At 43.9% G+C, this 19,483-nt stretch overlaps 1 protein-coding gene across 5 annotated transcripts in view; it reads right to left on the bottom strand.

Moving 5' to 3' along the window:
* The window catches only part of KATNIP (katanin interacting protein), a 239,203-nt gene that overhangs the window by 67,608 nt on the left and 152,112 nt on the right, over positions 1-19,483 (bottom strand). For all 5 annotated transcript variants that reach the window (XM_024985088.2, XM_059881579.1, XM_059881580.1 and 2 more), the window contains one exon: positions 2,426-2,563. In XM_024985088.2, coding sequence (XP_024840856.1) covers positions 2,426-2,563 — 138 coding nt within the window. The remainder of the gene's footprint in view (positions 1-2,425; positions 2,564-19,483) is intronic.

Genomic DNA, 19,483 nt, shown 5'->3' with positions numbered 1-19,483 from the left:
CGGGAGGGGCTGGGGACTAAAGTTGTGCCTACAAGGAAGGCTGGTGGAGAGCCCCAAGAGCAGCTGGCACTCTGGAGCGGGGCGTGAACAAGGGGCAGGTGCTGAGAGAGAGGCAGGCCTGACACACGGGGATTAGGGGGCCCTGATGTCACACTCAGAGGTCTGACCTGGATTCTCTGGATCAAGGGAAGCCTTTGAAGTTTGAGCATTGGAAGGACTGATGCTGAAGCTGAAGCTCCAATACTTTGGCCACCTGATGTGAAGAGCTGACTCATTTGAAAAGACCCTGATGCTGGGAAAGATTGAAGCGAGGAGGAGAAGGGGACGACAGAGGATGAGATGGCTGGATGTCATCACTGACTCGATGGACGTGAGTTTGAGGAAGCTCCAGGAATTGGTGATGGACAGGGAAGGCTGGTGTACTGCAGTCCATGGGGTCGCAAAGAGTCAGACACTACTGAGTGACTGAACTGACTGAAGTTGAGGGCTTGAAACCACAGTCATGATCAGACCTCCCAGGGGCTACTGGAGACAAACCAGAGGCCTGGGCCTGGGATCAGGGAGAGCGGTTAGGAGGCTATACTTTTCCACACCTCTTTTTGCCAAGCATCTGCCTCCACCTGGAGATGCTTTCTCTTGTCTGCCTAGCTCAGGGCTTCTCTTCCCACTAGAGCTCAGGTGTGCTCTCCCTTCATACCTTCCCTGACCTCTTCCAGCTCGAGGTGGACACCCTCCTCCTCGAGGGTGCAAGCTGGGAACAGCCAGCTCTGGCTCAAAGATGAATCTGGTTTGCACTATATGGTGGTTTGTCTTCCCAGGTAGCACAGTGGTAAAGAATCTGCCTGCCAATGCAGGAGACTCAGATTTGATCCCTGGGCTGGGAAGATCCCTTGGAGAAGGAAATGCAATCCGCTCCAGTATTCTTGCCTGGAAAATGGACAGAGGAGTCTGGTGGTCGCAAAGAGTGGGACACGACTGAGCACGCATGGATATGGTGGTTTCAGAAGAATTTAAGTTAGCTACTGACATTTGCAAACAAAATAGCTCAACTCAGATTTCCAGCTCCCTGGGAATGTTCGGAAGATCTAGCAGCACTGGCTGGCATTGCTCCATAGCAAACATTAGTTAAAACTGAAAAACGGCCTGCCGTTTAACTGGGCCATGTGTTGGCCAGTCTGCTGCACTCCCCACCAGGCCCCAATGTCTCCCTAACAAGACTGAGGCTGAGAATTGGTCTCCATTTATCATCTCACTTATACTATTGATTCCCTTATAGCCACTTATAAAGGAAGGTAGAATAGTTCATGCCCCCTTTTCTATCAAAAGAAGGGAAACCATGTCCTGTCCCTCCTCACCAACTGAGTTCCCTGCAGAGTCCCTGAGGTTTCTATTTGAAACCCATGGCACTCTGGGTTCAGCTTGATCAAGGTCTTCATCACACTGTCTCATTCATCTACATCACTTGTCTGCCGGCTCTTAGACAGGGGATATCCCTTGTCTAAGGCATAGGCCGTGTCTTTATATCAGTGTCTTCAGAACCGATCATGAAACCTGATGGTACCTAGGATGTGCTCAAGAACCAGTATTCAGTGAAGGAATAAATGCAAATGAATACGTGGGAAATAGCTTAGAGAAAGCAAGAATGAGGACCTGGGTGCGGGTAGTGGTGTGAGGGTAGGAAGAAGGGGAGGGGCTTTGAAATCAGAGAGGCCCAAGAGCACAGACATGAAGAGCTGGCTGTTTGGAGTGGGGCGCACACAGCAGGAGCACTGGCACACCTCGGAACCCGGCCGCACACACAGAATCTTGGGCCCGCCTTAGACTTGCTGGATTGTTGTTTTTCAGTCACCAAGTCATATCCGACTCTTTGTGACCCCATGGACTGTAGCACGCCAGGCCTCCCTTTCCCTCACTGTCTCTCGGACTTCACACAAGTTCATGTCCATTGAATCAGTGATGCCATCCAACCATCTCATTAGAACCTGTATTTAATCAAGATCCCAAGGGAGTCATTGCAGATTATGGTTTGAGAAGCGCTGGCGAAGCAAATGGGCCTGGAGTCCAATTGCGGGGGTTCAAATTCTCACTGTGACACTCACTGGCTGTGTGACTTGGGTCACGTGACAATCTCTCTATATGTCTGTTTCCTTATCTGTTAAAACGGAGCCTCAGTTCATGATTCTCCAGTTACCCCAGGGGGTGACCTGGTTCCACTTCCCCAACCTTCAGCAAAGGCTGTGCTCCTGGGGGGTGCTCTGACATGCCAAGTCAAAGTTCCCCAGCAGGTGCTTGCTGCACCCAGGAGGAAGGGCAGTGGGGCCACCTGGTCCTCACGTTGCAGCTTGGGGAATGAATCCGGTTACAGAAAGCGCTACGTGCTGCCATGAGTCAAATGCTCAGTGAGGAACCGGAGCCTGTTACTTACACCATCAGCCGTCCAGTAATTCCAAACCTTGATCTTGGTTAGACCAAAGTCACGCAGCTGTCCCGTGTTGCGGATAACAAAAAAGAGCTGGAGCGGCGGGTGGAAGGGGCACGTCCACAGGGAAGGGTCTTTCTTGCCCTGAAATGCCAGCAAGAGAAGGACGTTGTTATGGTTAGCACATTTCTGCCTTACCCCACAGTAATCTTCCCAGTTTGGGCTCAGTCTGTAAAGAATCTGCCTGCAATGCAGGAGACGTGGGTTCAATCAGGGAGATCCCCTGGAGAAGGAAATGGCAACCCACTCCAGTATTCTTGCCTGGGAAATCCCCTGAATAGAGGCGCCTGGCAGGCTATAGTCCATGGGGTCGCAAAAGAGTCCAGACGCACTGAGTGACTAAACCACCACCACCACCCAGTAAATGAGCAGTGACCATGGAAACCAGGGAAGGGATCAGGTGGGAAGCCAGCCGCCTCCTGTACATCATCCCGGGTGGGGTCTTAGATCTCACCCCATCTGGATCACTCTTGGGAGCAGGCTACTGACCCTCGACCCCGTCCCCGGCACAAAGCCGCCACAGGGGCCCCTCAGCCCTTCCCACCAGACTGAATTTAAATTGCAGGGGGCTTTATTTTAATCAACCTAATCGGCTTTGCGGGGAGAAAGACCGGAGGGGGAAGGACGGGAAAAGAGCCATGACTTGGGCTTGTTTGATTAACCTGGCAAACAGAGCCTTTGATTTTCTTTTGTAAAACCCTGTAGAATTTTAAAAATGTAAAAATAAAGAAGAAAGAATCTGGCTCAGGCGTCTGTTGGGACGGGGCCATGGCACTGAGCCTTGGGATTTATTCTGTTCCCTTCAGGGTTTCCAAGCCTCGGGACCCCCGTGTGCAATTTCCGCCTGCTGGAGAAACTGCCAAGGCCACTCTCAAGGCCAAAGAGGCAGAGGAGCAGGGCAGTCTTGCTGGCATTTTAATTCACACCAACAAGATTTTGTATCATGAGCACTTGGGACAGAGGTGGAAAGGAGAAACGGGGGTGGGAAAGGAACTTCTCTCAGCTCCATTTGCCTCCCTTCATCTCTTTAGGCACCTCTCCTGCTCTTCTGCTCTCTGTCTGGACAAAACTCACAGCGGCTCCCCAACATCTCCACACGGGCTCGGCCTCTGTGCCTTTGCACAGGCTGGGCTTCCGTGTGCGATACTCTCCTGCCTGGGACTTCCCTGGTGGTCCAGTGGTTGAGAATCTGCCTGCCAGTACAGGGGACACGGGTTCCGTCCCTGGTCCGGGAAGATCCCACGTGCTGTGGGGCAACTAAGGTCGTGTGCCACAACTAGAGAGTTGCATCTGCTCGTTGCAACTAGAGAAAGCCCGTGCACAGCAACACTAAGACTCAGGGCAGCCAAAAATAAACAAGTAGATAAAAACCAAAAAACAAAACCAAAAACACACCACTCTTCTGTCCTTCTCACCCTGGGAAATGCAGCTCAAGGGTATCGTCACCCTCTCGGTCACCCTTTCCTTTGACACAATCACTCCCCCATCTAGGTGCCCACGGCTCCTCAATACGCCTGTAGGTATCATTTACTCAGTGCCCCAGGATTCCCTGTCTTCATGTCTATGTCAGCCCCCCCCCCCAACAACACACACACACACACTCAGCTTCAAAGCTCTTCTCATTCGTTCCAGAACCTTTAGCATTCAGCACAGTTCCTTGGCACTGGGGAGACGACAACAAGAACCTTTGAATCGAATTTTTGGAACAACAGTCGAATAAAAAAATGACTGAATACACGAAATTCACCTGCTAATATCTGTCCTCTCATGGAAACTTTATTTTTCTTTCTTTGGCTGTGCCGCAGGGCCTGTGGGATCTTAATTCCCCAACCAAGGATTGAACCCACGCCCCCTGCATTGGAAGCTCAGAGTCCTAACCACTGGACGACCAGGGAAGCCCCTCACTGAAACTTTCAAGAAGAGACTAAAAAGATCTGGCCGGCAGAGCTGTTCTGTTTAGCTCACTAAGTGCTGTTATTGTTGCTTTCTGGAAAAAGGCAAGTTGTTGCCAAAACTTAAAGATGGAAAATATCTCCTGCCCCTCAGAGATAGATGCCTGGCTTGTCTATAGACTTAGTGGCAACACGGGGTCCCTGACGGCTGGAGCTGAGTACACTGCCCTGGTGGCCAGGCCCCCAGTCCCCAGCACTTACTATTGTTCTACACTCATTTCGCCTCCCTGGTTATGCTTTTGCCCAGCCCCTTAAATGCAGGCATTCAAGTTTAGGGTCCCTGCTTAGGGGCTGACAACCACAAATCCCAATAAGCAACGTGCATCTCTGACACTGGCTGAAGTTGCCCCTTTTATCTAGAACGAGCATCGCCTTGTATCTGAGGACATCTCCATGGGCTCCTGTCCCCAGGACCGTGCCTGCTACTTGACAGAGCAGAGAAGGGGGGATGCTGGCTGCCTCGGGGGGTCCACTGGCCCCCAGGAGACACGAGGCGCAGTCTCCAGCTGCACGGAGGACAGAGGTGGCTTGTCCCAGGGACAATGGTGCCTTTCAGGAGGCGGGACACTGCTGAGATGAGTTCAAGGGCTTCTGACTTATCCTGGCAAGTTTCTTGGGCTCTGCGGGAACTTCTAGTGCTCTGGGCAGCTGCGAGGGGTCAGGACAGCACATCTCCAAACCCAGGGGCAATGTCTCATCCCTTCTCTGAGCTGGAGCCTACAGTGGGTCGCTGAGGCTGCCTGACAACGGCAGAGACTGAAGGCTGACCCTTAGATGCCAGCGCGGGGACTGTATTGATTTCCCATCACATTTCTGTCAGCAGGAGGGCTAAGCCAGAATCGTGCTGTTCAGAGTCAGAGAACGTTAATCTACAGGTAACTCTGAACCTCATTAGCCACTGGGCCTTCTGACTCTTCTTTTCCACTGACAGAGTGCCTGGGAGGAAGGCTGCTGGAAGCTGCCGAAGGCTGACCCAAGGCTCACTGGGCAAACCTCCAAGTGCCAGCGCAGCAGGCAGGGTGTCGGCTGCTTCCTGCCCATCGCAGGTGGTAATCAAGAGTGTCGAACAAGAATCAGGGCACCTGGGCACTGCTGCTGTTATTCCACTGGGTTCCCTCCAAGCCCTGGGAGCAGGGAGATGGATGGTGAGTCCCTAAAGGAAGATCAGAGTCCATCAAAGATGTGGTTTGCGCATGTGGTGGAGTGAGAATTTTTTAAAAGATAGATTTGTTTGTTTGTGCCAGGTCTTAGTTGAGGCAATCAGAATCTTAGTTGTGGCATGTGGGACCTAGTTCTCTGACCAGGGATCGAACCTGGGCCCCCTGCACTGGGAGTGTGGAGTCTTACCCAATGGACCTCCAGGGAAGTCCTTGGAGTGAGGATTCAAACTTAGGTTTTTCATTCACTCATTCAATCATTCTGTCTTGGTTTGGGTTCCCCCAGGAGCAGACCCTGAGGCAAGGATTTCAGTATAAGGAGTTGATTTAGACAGGGAAGGACAAAGGAGCCAGTGTGTATCCATACTCCAGTTCCCATCATTGTGCCCATACTCCAATTCCCATCTGTGAAGGTTCAGAGCTGCTCCTGGGGGCTCCATTCCCCACCAGTTTGGACCTGCTGCAGGGGGAAGCAAAGAGGGTCTTGGAGGCCAGAAAACAAACCTTCCATAGGAGAGAGGTGTTTGCTGGCAGGCGGAAGAGCAGCCAGCAGGGACCGCAGTGGGGAAGGGAAGGACCAGGGCAGGCACCAGCAGCATCTGCTACCCACTTGCTCAACAAATCCTGAGTGCGGGGGATCCCGGCCCAGACGGTCCCGGCTCAGGTGAGCAGAGGAGGCAAACAAGTCACATTGCCAAGGGAAAAAATAATCAAGCAGGGGGATACATTTGATGAAGCAAACATAAGAGAATTATTAACGGCCACCGGAATGACAAGGGTCATTCCGATGGTCAGAGAAGGCCTCTCTCAGGAGGTCTCTTTCTGACTCCTAAGGAAGGTGATGCTGTCTCCAACATTAACCTGACACAGATCCGCACACCCTCAGAGTGATGCTGGACAGCCCTCAGAAGTAGCCTCACTTTAATAAGTTCGCATCTTAAAAGGAAACAAATTGGACTTCCCTGGTGGGGAGCCTAGAGCCTATTATACAGAGTGAAGTAAGTCAGAAAGAGAAAGAGAAATACTGTATACTAACGCACATAAACAGAATCTAAAAAGATGGTACCAAAGAATTTATTTGCAGGGTAGCAATGGAAAAACAGACACAGAGAACACTTATGGACACGGCGAGAGGGGAGGCAAGGGTGAGATGTATGGAAAGAATAACATGGAAACTTACACTACCATATGTAAAATAGATAGCCAACGGGAATGTGCTGTATGTCTCAGGAAACTCAAACAGGGGCTCTGTATCAACCTAGAGGGGTGGGAAGGAGGATGCGGGGGACATTCAAGAGGGAGGGGATATGTGTATACCTATGGCTGATTCGGAGAAGGAAATGGCAACCCACTCCAGTATTCTTGCCTAGAGAATCCTGTGGACAGAGGAGCCTGGTGGGCTGCTGTCTATGGGGTCACACAGGGCTGGACACGACTGAAGCGACTTAGCATGACTGATTCAGGTTGAGGTTTGACAGAAAACAACAAAATTCTGTAAAGCAATTATCCTTCAATTAAAAAATAAAATTTAAAAATACTACCCAGAAGACTCCAAATAAAATAAACAGGTTATTTGAAGAAAAAAAAGAATTCATCTGCCAACGCAGGGCACCACAGGTTCTATCCCTGGTCTGGGAAGAGCCCTCATGTGCGGGTCAACTAAGGCCACGTGTCCGAGAGCCCAGGGTCTGCCCCAAGAGACGCCACCATAGTGAGGAGCCTGAGCGCCACAATTAGAGAGTAACCCCCGCCTGCCACAACTAGAGCAAGCCTGTGCAGCAGCAAAGACCCAGCACAGCCAAAAAAAAAAATACATTTTTTAAAGAAGGGAATGGACTACTGATGCAACAATTTGGATGGGTGTCAATGGCATTATGTTGTTAGTTGCTCAGTCATATCTGACTCTTTGAGACCCCATGGAATGCAGCCCGCCAGGCTCCTCTGTCCATGGGATTCTCCAGGCAAGAATACTGGAGTGGGCAGCCATTCCCTTCTCCAAGGGATCTGTCCCACCCAGGGATCAAACCCGTGTCTTCTGAATTGCAGGCAGATTCTTTACCGTCTGAGCCACCAGGGGAGCCCCAAGGGCATTATCCTGAGTGGGAAAAAGTCAATCTCAGAAAGGTTACATACAGTATGATCCCATGCATATGGCATTTGGCGGGGGTGGTTGCTGTGCAGTGTGGCATGAGGGATCTTAGTTCCCCAACCAGGGATTGAACCCACATCCCCTGCACTGGAAGCATGGAATCTAAACCATGGGACTGCCAGGGAGGTCCCTATGACATTCTTGAGATGACAAAAATTATAGAGAACAGATTGATGGCTGCCCAATGGCACCCCACTCCAGTATTCTTGCCTGGAAAATCCCATGGACGGAGAAGCCTGGTAGGCTGCAGTCCATGGGGTCGCTAAGAGTCAGACATGACTGAGCAACTTCACTTTCACTTCTCACTTTCATGCATTGGAGAAGGAAATGGCAACCCACTCCAGTGTTCTTGCCTGGAGAATCCCAGGGACGGGGGAGCCTGATGGGCTGCCGTCTCTGGGGTCACACAGAGTTGGACACGACTGAAGTGAGTTAGCAGCAGTAGCAGCATGTTAGGGACAGGGAACAGGTGGGATGGTTAGAAAGGGTCCCATGAGGGAATTCCTTTGAGTTGATGGAACTCTTCTGTATCTTGCTGTGTGGTGGTGGTTACACAAATGTACACGTGACAAAACTGAAAAGAACGTGTACGCACACACTTGCACAAACAGGTGTACGAAGGTCTGCTTGTTATACTAATGTCAGTGTCCTAGTTTTGATGACGTACTGTGGGGATGTGACCACTGGGGAAGCAAGACAAAGGCACATGGAACCTCTCTATACTTTATTAAAAATTCAGGGATTGCTCTGGCAGCCCAGTGGCTAAGACTCCACGCTTCCACTGCAGGGGGCACATGCCACAGAGTGTGGTCAAAAGAAAGGGGGATAAAATTCACATATAAAAAACCACCACTTTAAAGTGAACGAGTCAGTGGTTTTCTAGTGTATTCATGAGGTTGTCCAACCATCACCACTATCTTTTTCCAGCATACTTTTATTGCCCCTCCGAGAAACCCCGTGCCCTTTAGCAGTCGCTCCCCATTCCTACATTTCCCCTGTCCCTGGTACCCACGAGACTACCTGTTGTCTCTCCAGATCTGCCTATTCTGGACATCTCATATAAATGCTGTCATACAATATACATGGTCTTTTATGTCCAACTTGCGTCTTTCCACATGACGCTGCCTGGTGATTCAGCATGATGCTTTCTAGTTTATCCAAGTTTATTCAGGACTTCGCTCCTGTTTACGACCGAATAATATCCCATTGTATGGACAGACCACAGATGTTAATCCGTGCATCATTTGATGGCCATCAGGGTTGTTTCCACCTTTTGGTCATTACGAATAACACTGCTATGAACATTTGTCTACAAGTTTTTGTGTGAATATATGTTTTTAATTTTCTTCGATATATACCTAGAAGTGGAAATGCTTGGTCACATGGTAACTGTTCATTTAACTTAAAAATATATATATTTATTTATTTATTTGGCTATGTTGGATCTTAGTTACAGCATGTGGGGTCGAGTTCTCCTGACCAGGGATGGAACCCTAGCCCCTGCACTGGGAGTGCAGAGTCTCAGCCACTGGACCACCAGGGAAGTCCCTACATTTAATGTTTTGAGGAACTGCCAAACTGTTTTGCACAATGGGTGTGCCATTTCCTTTTACATTCCCAACAGCAAGGTATGATGATTCCAATTTTTCCATATGTTTACAATACTTGTTATTTCTGTTTTTTTTTTTTTAAGTATAGCATCCTAATGGGTATGAAGTATGTCTTTGTAGTTTTGCTTTGCATTTCCCTAATAACGAATGAGGGAAAGATTGAAGGCAGGAGGAGAAGGGGACGGCAGAGGATGAAATGGTTGGATGGCATCACCGACTCGATGGACATGAGTTTGAACAAGCTCCGGGAGTTGGTGATGGACAGGAAAGCCTGGCATGCAGCAGTCCATGGGGTTGCAAAGAGTCGGACATGACTGAGTGACTGAACTGAACTGAACTGAATGACTAATGATGTTGAGCATCTTTTCATGTGTTTGTTGGCCATTTGTAAATCTTTTGAGAAATATCTATTCAAAGTACTTTGGCCTTTTTTCATTGGGCTGCTTGTCTTTTTGCTGTTGAGTCTGAGTTCTTTATATATTCTGGATAGAAGGCTCTTCTCAGATATATGATCTGCAAACAGTTTCTCCCTTTTCTGTAGGTTCTTTCACTTTCTTGATAATGTTCCTCAAAGCAAAAATGTTTTAAAATTTTGATGAGGTCTTATCTATTTTTTTCTTTTGTTGTTTATGCTTTGGGTGTCGTACCTAAAACTCCATTGAAAAATTCTAAGCTACGAAGATTTGTACCTATGTTTTCATCAGAGAGTTTTATGGCCTTAAAACTATAAAAGTTTCAAGGTCTTTGATCCATTGAGTTAGCTTTTGTAGATGGTGTGAGGGAAGAGTCCAACTTAATTCTTTTGCATGTGGAAACCCAGTTGTCCTGATGCCATTTGTTGAGACAAAACTATTCTTTCCTCATCGAATGGGATTGGCATCCTTGTTAAAGAACAATTGACGATAGATGTATGCATCTATTTCTGCAGTCTCAGTTGTATTCCATTGATCTATATGTCTATACTTAAGCCAGACCACAAAGTCTTAATTACTGTGACTTGGCAGTAAATTTTGAAATTGGGAAGTGTGAGTCTTCCAACTTTGTTTTTTCCCAACACTCTTGAGGGCTATTCTGTATTCTTTGAACTTCCATAAACACTTTACGAGCTTGTCAATTTCCACCAAAAAAAAAAAAGCAGTTGGAATTTTGATAGGATTACATTGAATCTATAGATTATTTGGGAGCATTGCCATATCAATAGTATTAAGTCTTCCAATCCGTGAACACAGATATATTCCCATCTTTCATTATTTGGGTCGTCTTTAAATTCTGTCAACAATATTTGATACTTTTCAATGTACAAGTCTTTCATTTCTTAGATGAAGTTTATCCTTAAGTATTTTATTCTTTTTGATGCTATTTTACATAATAAGAATTTTAAGAATTTTCTTAATTCCCTTTTTGGATAGCTCATTGCTAGTGTAGAGAAATACAATTGATTTTTGTATATTGACCTTTTATCCTTTAAACTTGCTGAACTTGCTTTTAGCTTTATCAGTAATTTCTGCAGACTCTCAGATTTTCTTGATCCTTCACGATTTTTAATAAGATCATATCAGGAGGAGGAGCCAAGATGGCGGAGGAGTAGGACGGGGAGAACACTTTCTCCCCCACAAATTCATCAAAAGAGCATTTAAACGTCGAGTAAATTCCACAAAACAACTTCTGAATGCCGGCAGAGGACATCAGGCACCCAGAAAAGCAACCCAACTCTTCGAAAGGAGGTAGGAAAAAATATTAAAAACAAAAAAAAAAGAGACAAAAGAGGGAGGGACGGAGTTCCGTCCCGGGAAGGGAATCTTAAAAAGAGAGAAGTTTCCAAACATCAGGAAACCTTCTCACTGCCGAATCTGTGCCGAGCTTTGGAAGCACAGAGGGCAACATAACAGGGAGAAAAAATAAATAAACAATTTAAAACTCGCAGATTGCGAGCCCTACGGTAACTCCCCCAGCAGAGAAGCAGCGCAGACGCCTGCATCCGCCATTAGCAAACCAGGGCTGGGCAGGGAGGCGCGGCGTGGGCTGCATCGCTGAGAGTAAGAATCTGGCCTGAATACCCTGAGCGCTATCTGAGCGAAATAATTTGGGCTAGCAAACCAGACTGTGGGATACCTACCACGCGAAAAGCCAGCCCTAACCTAAGACCGCCAGGCCCGCGCACGGAACAAAGGACTGAACAGAGATAACCGGCTGCAGACCTTCCCCCTCCGGTGACAGGCAGCCAGAGCCGGAAGGGGGCAATCGCAGCCCCAGAGAGACATTATCTATAAAACTGTAAGCAGGCTTCTTTGCTAACTAAAACTTCTTGGGGGTCTGGACGGTCAACATCTGCCTGAGAAGGTGCGCCGGTTTTACATCCAGATAACCGAGTGGCGGGGAGGCGATAAGTCGCAGCATTGGCGCTCGCCTGGGAAGAGCAAATTGGCGCTCGGATCTGGGAAGAGCACAAAACGCAGGCCCAACTGAGTCTGCGCCTCTGAGGACTACCCGAGTGCCTGAACCTGAGCGGCTTGGACCTGGAAGGTGCATGCAGCCCAGGGCCAGCCTCGGATTGTTCCGGCGGAACAACCTAGAGTCCAAGCAGTGTGGACAGGGAGGCTACACGCGCCGTGAACGGGGGCAGACCCAGGGTGGCTGAGGCACTGCGAGCCCACGCCAGTGTTATTTGTTTGCAGCATCCCTCCCTCCCTCCCCACAGCGCGACTGAACAAGTAAGACTAAAAAAAAAAAAAAAAAAAAGTGTCCTCCACCGTGCCCTTTGAGTCAGGGCGGAAACCAGATACTGAAGAGACTAGCAAACAGAAGAAGTTATAACAGAGGGAAACGCCTTGGAAGCTACAGGCAATAGATCAAAACCCTGTGGTTACTACGGACTACATAGGAAGGGGCCTATAGATCTTGAGAAATATAAATCTGACCAAGGAACTAGCCAAAAATGAACTGAACCCACAACACCCACAAAAAAAAAAAAAAAAAAAGTCCTAGATATATTTTTATTATTTTTACGATCATTCTTTCTTTTTTTTAATTAAAAAAAAAAAATTTTAAGTCCTCTATTGTTCCTTTAATTTTCACTTTTATATCCTATTACTTTGCAAAAAAAAAAAAAAGACCCTATTTTTTTCTTCTTCAGCAAACTTCATATATATATATTTTATAATTTTTTGACCTTGTTTTTTTTTTTGTTTTTTTCTTCTTTTCTTTAACATTGTATTTTTGAAATTCCAAACTCTACTCTAGATTTTTAATTTTCGCTTTTTGGTATATGTTATCAATTTTGTACCTATAGTTTTTTTTTATATAATTTCTGTGACTTTTTTTTTTTTCTTCTTCTCTGTTTCTTTCTCTTCTTCTTTTATATAACATTGTATATCTGAAATTCCAAACTTTACTCTAGATTTTTAATTTATGCTTTTTGGTATTTGATATCAATTTTGTACCTGTATTTTCTTTATAATTTTTGTGACATTGTTCGTATTTGTTTGTTTGTTTTCTCTCTTTATTTTTCTTCTTCTTTTTTTTTTTAACATTGTATTTTTGAAATTCCAAACTCTACTCTAGATTTTTAATTTTTGCTTTCTGGTATTAGTTATCAATTTTGTACCTGTACTTTCTTTATAATTTTCACGACCTTGTTTGTTTTTGTTTGTTCATTTTTTCTCTCTTTCTTTTCCTTCTTCTTTTCTTTAACATCGTATTTTTGAAATTCCAAACTCTACTCTAGATTTTTAATTTTTGCTTTCTGGTATTAGTTATCAATTTTGTACCTGTACTTTCTTTATAATTTTCGCGACCTTGTTTGTTTTTGTTTGTTCGTTCTTTCTTTCTTTTCCTTCTTCTTTTCTTTAACATCATATTTTTGAAATTCCAAACTCTACTCTAGATTTTTAATTTTTGCTTTTATGTATTTGTTACCAATTTTGTACCTTTAAGGACCCAATCTTCAGGACCCATTTTTCACTAGGGAGTGAGATTACTGGCTTGACTGCTCTCTCTCCCTTTGGACCCTCCTTTTTCTCCACCAGGTCGCCTGTGTCTCCTCCCTAACCCCTCTCTACTCTACCCAACTCTGTGAATTTCTGTGTGTTCCAGACGGTGGAGAACACTTAGGGAACTGATTACTGGCTGGATCTGTCTCCCTCCTTTTCATTCCCTCCTTTTATCCTTCTGGCCACCTCTGTTACCTTCCTCCTTCTTCTCTTCTCTGTATAACCCCGTGAACATCTCTGAGTGGTCCAGTTGTGGAGTGCACATAAGGAAGTGACTACTGGCTAGCCCACTCTCTCCACTATTGATTCACCTCATCTCATTTGGGTCACCTCTAACTCCCTCCTCCCTCTTCTCTTCTCCATGTAACCCTGTGAACCTCTCTGAGTGACCCTCACTGTAGAGAAACTTATCATCTTTAATGTAGATGTTTTATCAATGGTGCTGTATAGAAGGAGAAGTTTTGAAACTACTGTAAAAATAAGACCGATAATCGGAAGCAGGAGACTTAAGTCCAAACCCTGACTCCAGGGAACTCCTGACTCCAAGGAACATTCATTGACAGGAGCTCATCAAATGCCTCCATACCGACACTGAAACCAAGCACCACACAAGGGCCAATAAGTTCCAGGGCAAGACATACCAAGCAAATTCTCCAGCAACAAAGGAACACAGCCCTGAGCTTCAAGATACAGGCTGCCCAAAGTCACCCCAAAACTATAGACATCTCATAACTCATTACTGGACATTTCATTGCACTCCAGAGAGAAGAAATACAGCTCCACCCACCAGAACACCGACACAAGCTTCCCTAACCAGGAAACCTTGACAAGCCACCTGTACAAACCCACACACAGTGAGGAAACGCCACAATAAAGAGAACTCCACAAACTGCCAGAATACAGAAAGGACACCCCAAACTCAGCAATTTAAACAAGATGAAGAGACAGAGGAATACTCAGCAGATAAAGGAACAGGATAAATGCCCACCAAACCAAACAAAAGAGGAAGAGATAGGGAATCTACCTGATAAAGAATTCCGAATAATGATAGTGAAATTGATCCAAAATCTTGAAACTAAAATGGAATCACAGATAAATAGCCTGGAGACAAGGATTGAGAAGATGCAAGAAAGGTTTAACAAGGACCTAGAAGAAATAAAAAGAGTCAATATATAATGAATAATGCAATAAGTGAAATTAAAAACACTCTGGAGGCAACAAATAGTAGAATAACAGAGGCAGAAGACAGGATTAGTGAATTAGAAGATAGAATGGTAGAAATAAATGAATCAGAGAGGATAAAAGAAAAACAAATTAAAAGAAATGAGGACAATCTCAGAGACCTCCAGGACAATATTAAACGCTACAACATTCAAATCATAGGGGTTCCAGAAGAAGAAGACAAAAAGAAAGACCATGAGAAAATACTTGAGGAGATAATAGTGGAAAACTTCCCTAAAATGGGGAAGGAAATAATCACCCAAGTCCAAGAAACCCAGAGAGTACCAAACAGGATAAACCCAAGGCGAAACACACCAAGACACATATTAATCAAATTAACAAAGATCAAACACAAAGAACAAATATTAAAAGCAGCAAGGGAAAAACAACAAATAACACACAAGGGAATTCCCATAAGGATAACAGCTGATCTTTCAATAGAAACTCTTCAAGCCAGGAGGGAATGGCAAGACATACTTAAAATGATGAAAGAAAATAACCTACAGCCCAGATTATTGTACCCAGCAAGGATCTCATTCAAGTATGAAGGAGAAATCAAAAGCTTTTCAGACAAGCAAAAGCTGAGAGAATTCTGCACCACCAAACCAGCTCTCCAACAAATACTAAAGGATATTCTCTAGACAGGAAACACAAAAACAGTGTATAAACTCGAACCCAAAACAATAAAGTAAATGGCAACGGGAACATACTTATCAGTAATTACCTTAAATGTAAATGGGTTGAATGCCCCAACCAAAAGACAAAGACTGGCTGAATGGATACAAAAACAAGACCCCTACATATGTTGTCTACAAGAGACCCACCTCAAAACAGGGGACACATACAGACTGAAAGTGAAGGGCTGGAAAAAGATTTTCCATGCAAATAGGGACCAAAAGAAAGCAGGAGTAGCAATACTCATATCAGATAAAATAGACTTTAAAACAAAGGCTGTGAAAAGAGACAAAGAAGGTCACTACATAATGATCAAAGGATCAATCCAAGAAGAAGATATAACAATTATAAATATATATGCACCCAACACGGGAGCACCACAGTACGTAAGACAAATGCTAACAAGTATGAAAGGAGAAATTAACAATAACACAATAATAGTGGGAGACTTTAATACCCCACTTACACCTATGGATAGATCAACTAAACAGAAAATTAACAAGGAAACACAAACTTTAAACGATACAATAGACCAGTTAGACCTAATTGATATCTATAGGTCATTTCATCCCAAAACAATGAATTTCACCTTTTTCTCAAGCGCACATGGAACCTTCTCCAGGATAGATCACATCCTGGGCCATAAAGCTAGCCTTGGTAAATTCAAAAAAATAGAAATCATTCCAAGCATCTTTTCTGACCACAATGCAGTAAGATTAGATCTCAATTACAGGAGAAAAACTATTAAAAATTCCAACATGTGGAGGCTGAACAACACGCTGCTGAATAACCAACAAATCACAGAAGAAATCAAAAAGAAATCAAAATTTGCATAGAAACGAATGAAAATGAAAACACAACAACCCAAAACCTGTGGGACACGGTAAAAGCAGTCCTAAGGGGAAAGTTCATAGCAATACAGGCACACCTCAAGAAACAAGAAAAAAGTCAAATAAATAACCTAACTCTACACCTAAAGCAACTAGAAAAGGAAGAAATGAAGAACCCCAGGGTTAGTAGAAGGAAAGAAATCTTAAAAATTAGAGCAGAAATAAATGCAAAAGAAACAAAAGAGACCATAGCAAAAATCAACAAAACCAAAAGCTGGTTCTTTGAAAGGATAAATAAAATTGACAAACCATTAGCCAGACTCATCAAGAAACAAAGGGAGAAAAATCAAATCAACAAAATTAGAAACGAAAATGGAGAGATCACAACAGACAACACAGAAATACAAAGGATCATAAGAGACTACTATCAACAATTATATGCCAAGAAAATGGACAACGTGGAAGAAATGGACAAATTCTTAGAAAAGTACAACTTTCCAAAACTGGACCAGGAAGAAATAGAAAATCTTAACAGACCCATCACAAGCATGGAAATTGAAACTGTAATCAAAAATCTTCCAGCAAACAAAAGCCCCGGCCCAGACGGCTTCACAGCTGAATTCTACCAAAAATTTAGAGAAGAGCTAACACCTATCCTGCTCAAACTCTTCCAGAAAATTGCAGAGGAAGGTAAACTTCCAAACTCATTCTATGAGGCCACCATCACCCTAATACCAAAACCTGACAAAGATCCCACAAAAAAAGAAAACTACAGGCCAATATCACTGATGAACATAGATGCAAAAATCCTTAACAAAATTCTAGCAATCAGAATCCAACAACACATTAAAAAGATCATACACCATGATCAAGTGGGCTTTATCCCAGGGATGCAAGGATTCTTCAATATCCACAAATCAATCAATGTAATACACCACATTAACAAATTGAAAAATAAAAACCATATGATTATCTCAATAGATGCAGAGAAAGCCTTTGACAAAATTCAACATCCATTTATGATAAAAACTCTCCAGAAAGCAGGAATAGAAGGAACATACCTCAACATAATAAAAGCTATATATGACAAACCCACAGCAAACATTATCCTCAATGGTGAAAAATTGAAAGCATTTCCTCTAAAGTCAGGAACAAGACAAGGGTGCCCACTTTCACCATTACTATTCAACATAGTTTTGGAAGTTTTGGCCACAGCAATCAGAGCAGAAAAAGAAATAAAAGGAATCCAAATTGGAAAAGAAGAAGTAAAACTCTCACTATTTGCAGATGACATGATCCTCTACATAGAAAACCCTAAAGAGTCCACCAGAAAATTACTAGAAATAATCAATGACTACAGTAAAGTTGCAGGATATAAAATCAACACACAGAAATCCCTTGCATTCCTATACACTAATAATGAGAAAACAGAAAGAGAAATTAAGGAAACAATTCCATTCACCATTGCAACGGAAAGAATAAAATACTTAGGAATATATCTACCTAAAGAAACTAAAGACCTATATATAGAAAACTATAAAACACTGGTGAAAGAAATCAAAGAGGACACTAATAGATGGAGAAATATACCATGTTCATGGATTGGAAGAATCAATATAGTGAAAATGAGTATACTACCCAAAGCAATTTATAGATTCAACGCAATCCCTATCAAGCTACCAACAGTATTCTTCACAGAGCTAGAACAAATAATTTCACAATTTGTATGGACATACAAAAAACCTCGAATAGCCAAAGCGATCTTGAGAAAGAAGAATGGAACTGGAGGAATCAACCTACCTGACTTCAGGCTCTACTACAAAGCCACAGTCATCAAGACAGTATGGTACTGGCACAAAGACAGAAATATTGATCAATGGAATAAAATAGAAAGCCCAGAGATAAATCCACGCACATATGGACACCTTATCTTCGACAAAGGAGGCAAGAATATACAATGGATTAAAGACAATCTCTTTAACAAGTGGTGCTGGGAAATCTGGTCAACCACTTGTAAAAGAATGAAACTGGACCACTTTCTAACACCATACACAAAAATAAACTCAAAATGGATTAAAGATCTAAACGTAAGACCAGAAACTATAAAACTCCTAGAGGAGAACATAGGCAAAACACTCTCCGACATACATCACAGCAGGATCCTCTATGACCCACCTCCCAGAATATTGGAAATAAAAGCAAAAATAAACAAATGGGACCTAATTAACCTTAAAAGCTTCTGCACATCAAAGGAAACTATTAGCAAGGTGAAAAGACAGCCTTCAGAATGGGAGAAAATAATAGCAAATGAAGCAACCGACAAACAACTAATCTCAAAAATATACAAGCAACTCCTACAGCTCAACTCCAGAAAAATAAACGACCCAATCAAAAAATGGGCCAAAGAACTAAATAGACATTTCTCCAAAAAAGACATACAGATGGCTAACAAGCACATGAAAAGATGCTCAACATCACTCATTATCAGAGAAATGCAAATCAAAACCACTATGAGGTACCATTTCACACCAGTCAGAATGGCTGCGATCCAAAAGTCTACAAATAATAAATGCTGGAGAGGGTGTGGAGAAAAGGGAACCCTCTTACACTGTTGGTGGGAATGCAAACTAGTACAGCCACTATGGAGAACAGTGTGGAGATTCCTTAAAAAACTGGAAATAGAACTGCCTTATGATCCAGCAATCCCACTGCTGGGCATACACACCGAGGAAACCAGAAGGGAAAGAGACACGTGTACCCCAATGTTCATCGCAGCACTGTTTATAATAGCCAAGACATGGAAGCAACCTAGATGTCCATCAGCAGATGAATGGATAAGAAAGCTATGGTACATATACACAATGGAGTATTACTCAGCCATTAAAAAGAATACATTTGAATCAGTTCTAATGAGGTGGATGAAACTGGAGCCTATTATACAGAGTGAAGTAAGCCAGAAGGAAAAACATAAATACAGTATACTAACGCATATATATGGAATTTAGAAAGATGGTAACAATAACCTGGTGTACGAGACAGCAAAAGAGACACTGATGTATAGAACAGTCTTATGGACTCTGTGGGAGAGGGAGAGGGTGGGAAGATTTGGGAGAATGGCATTGAAACATGTAAAATATCATGTAGGAAACGAGTTGCCAGTCCAGGTTCGATGCATGATGCTGGATGCTTGGGGCTGGTGCACTGGGACGGCCCAGAGGGATGGTATGGGGAGGGAGGAGGGAGGAGGGTTTGGGATGGGGAACACATGTATACCTGTGGCGGATTCATTTTGATATTTGGCAAAACTAATACAATTATGTAAAGTTTAAAAATAAAATTAGAGGAAAAAATAAAAAATAAAAAAAAATAAAAAAAATAAAAATGTAAGAAAAGAAAAAAAAAAAAAGATCATATCACCTGC

This window comes from Bos taurus, chromosome 25 (genome assembly GCF_002263795.3).
Source record: "Bos taurus isolate L1 Dominette 01449 registration number 42190680 breed Hereford chromosome 25, ARS-UCD2.0, whole genome shotgun sequence".
NCBI lineage: Eukaryota > Metazoa > Chordata > Mammalia > Artiodactyla > Bovidae > Bos > Bos taurus.
This window is presented reverse-complemented; position numbering and strand designations above follow the sequence as displayed.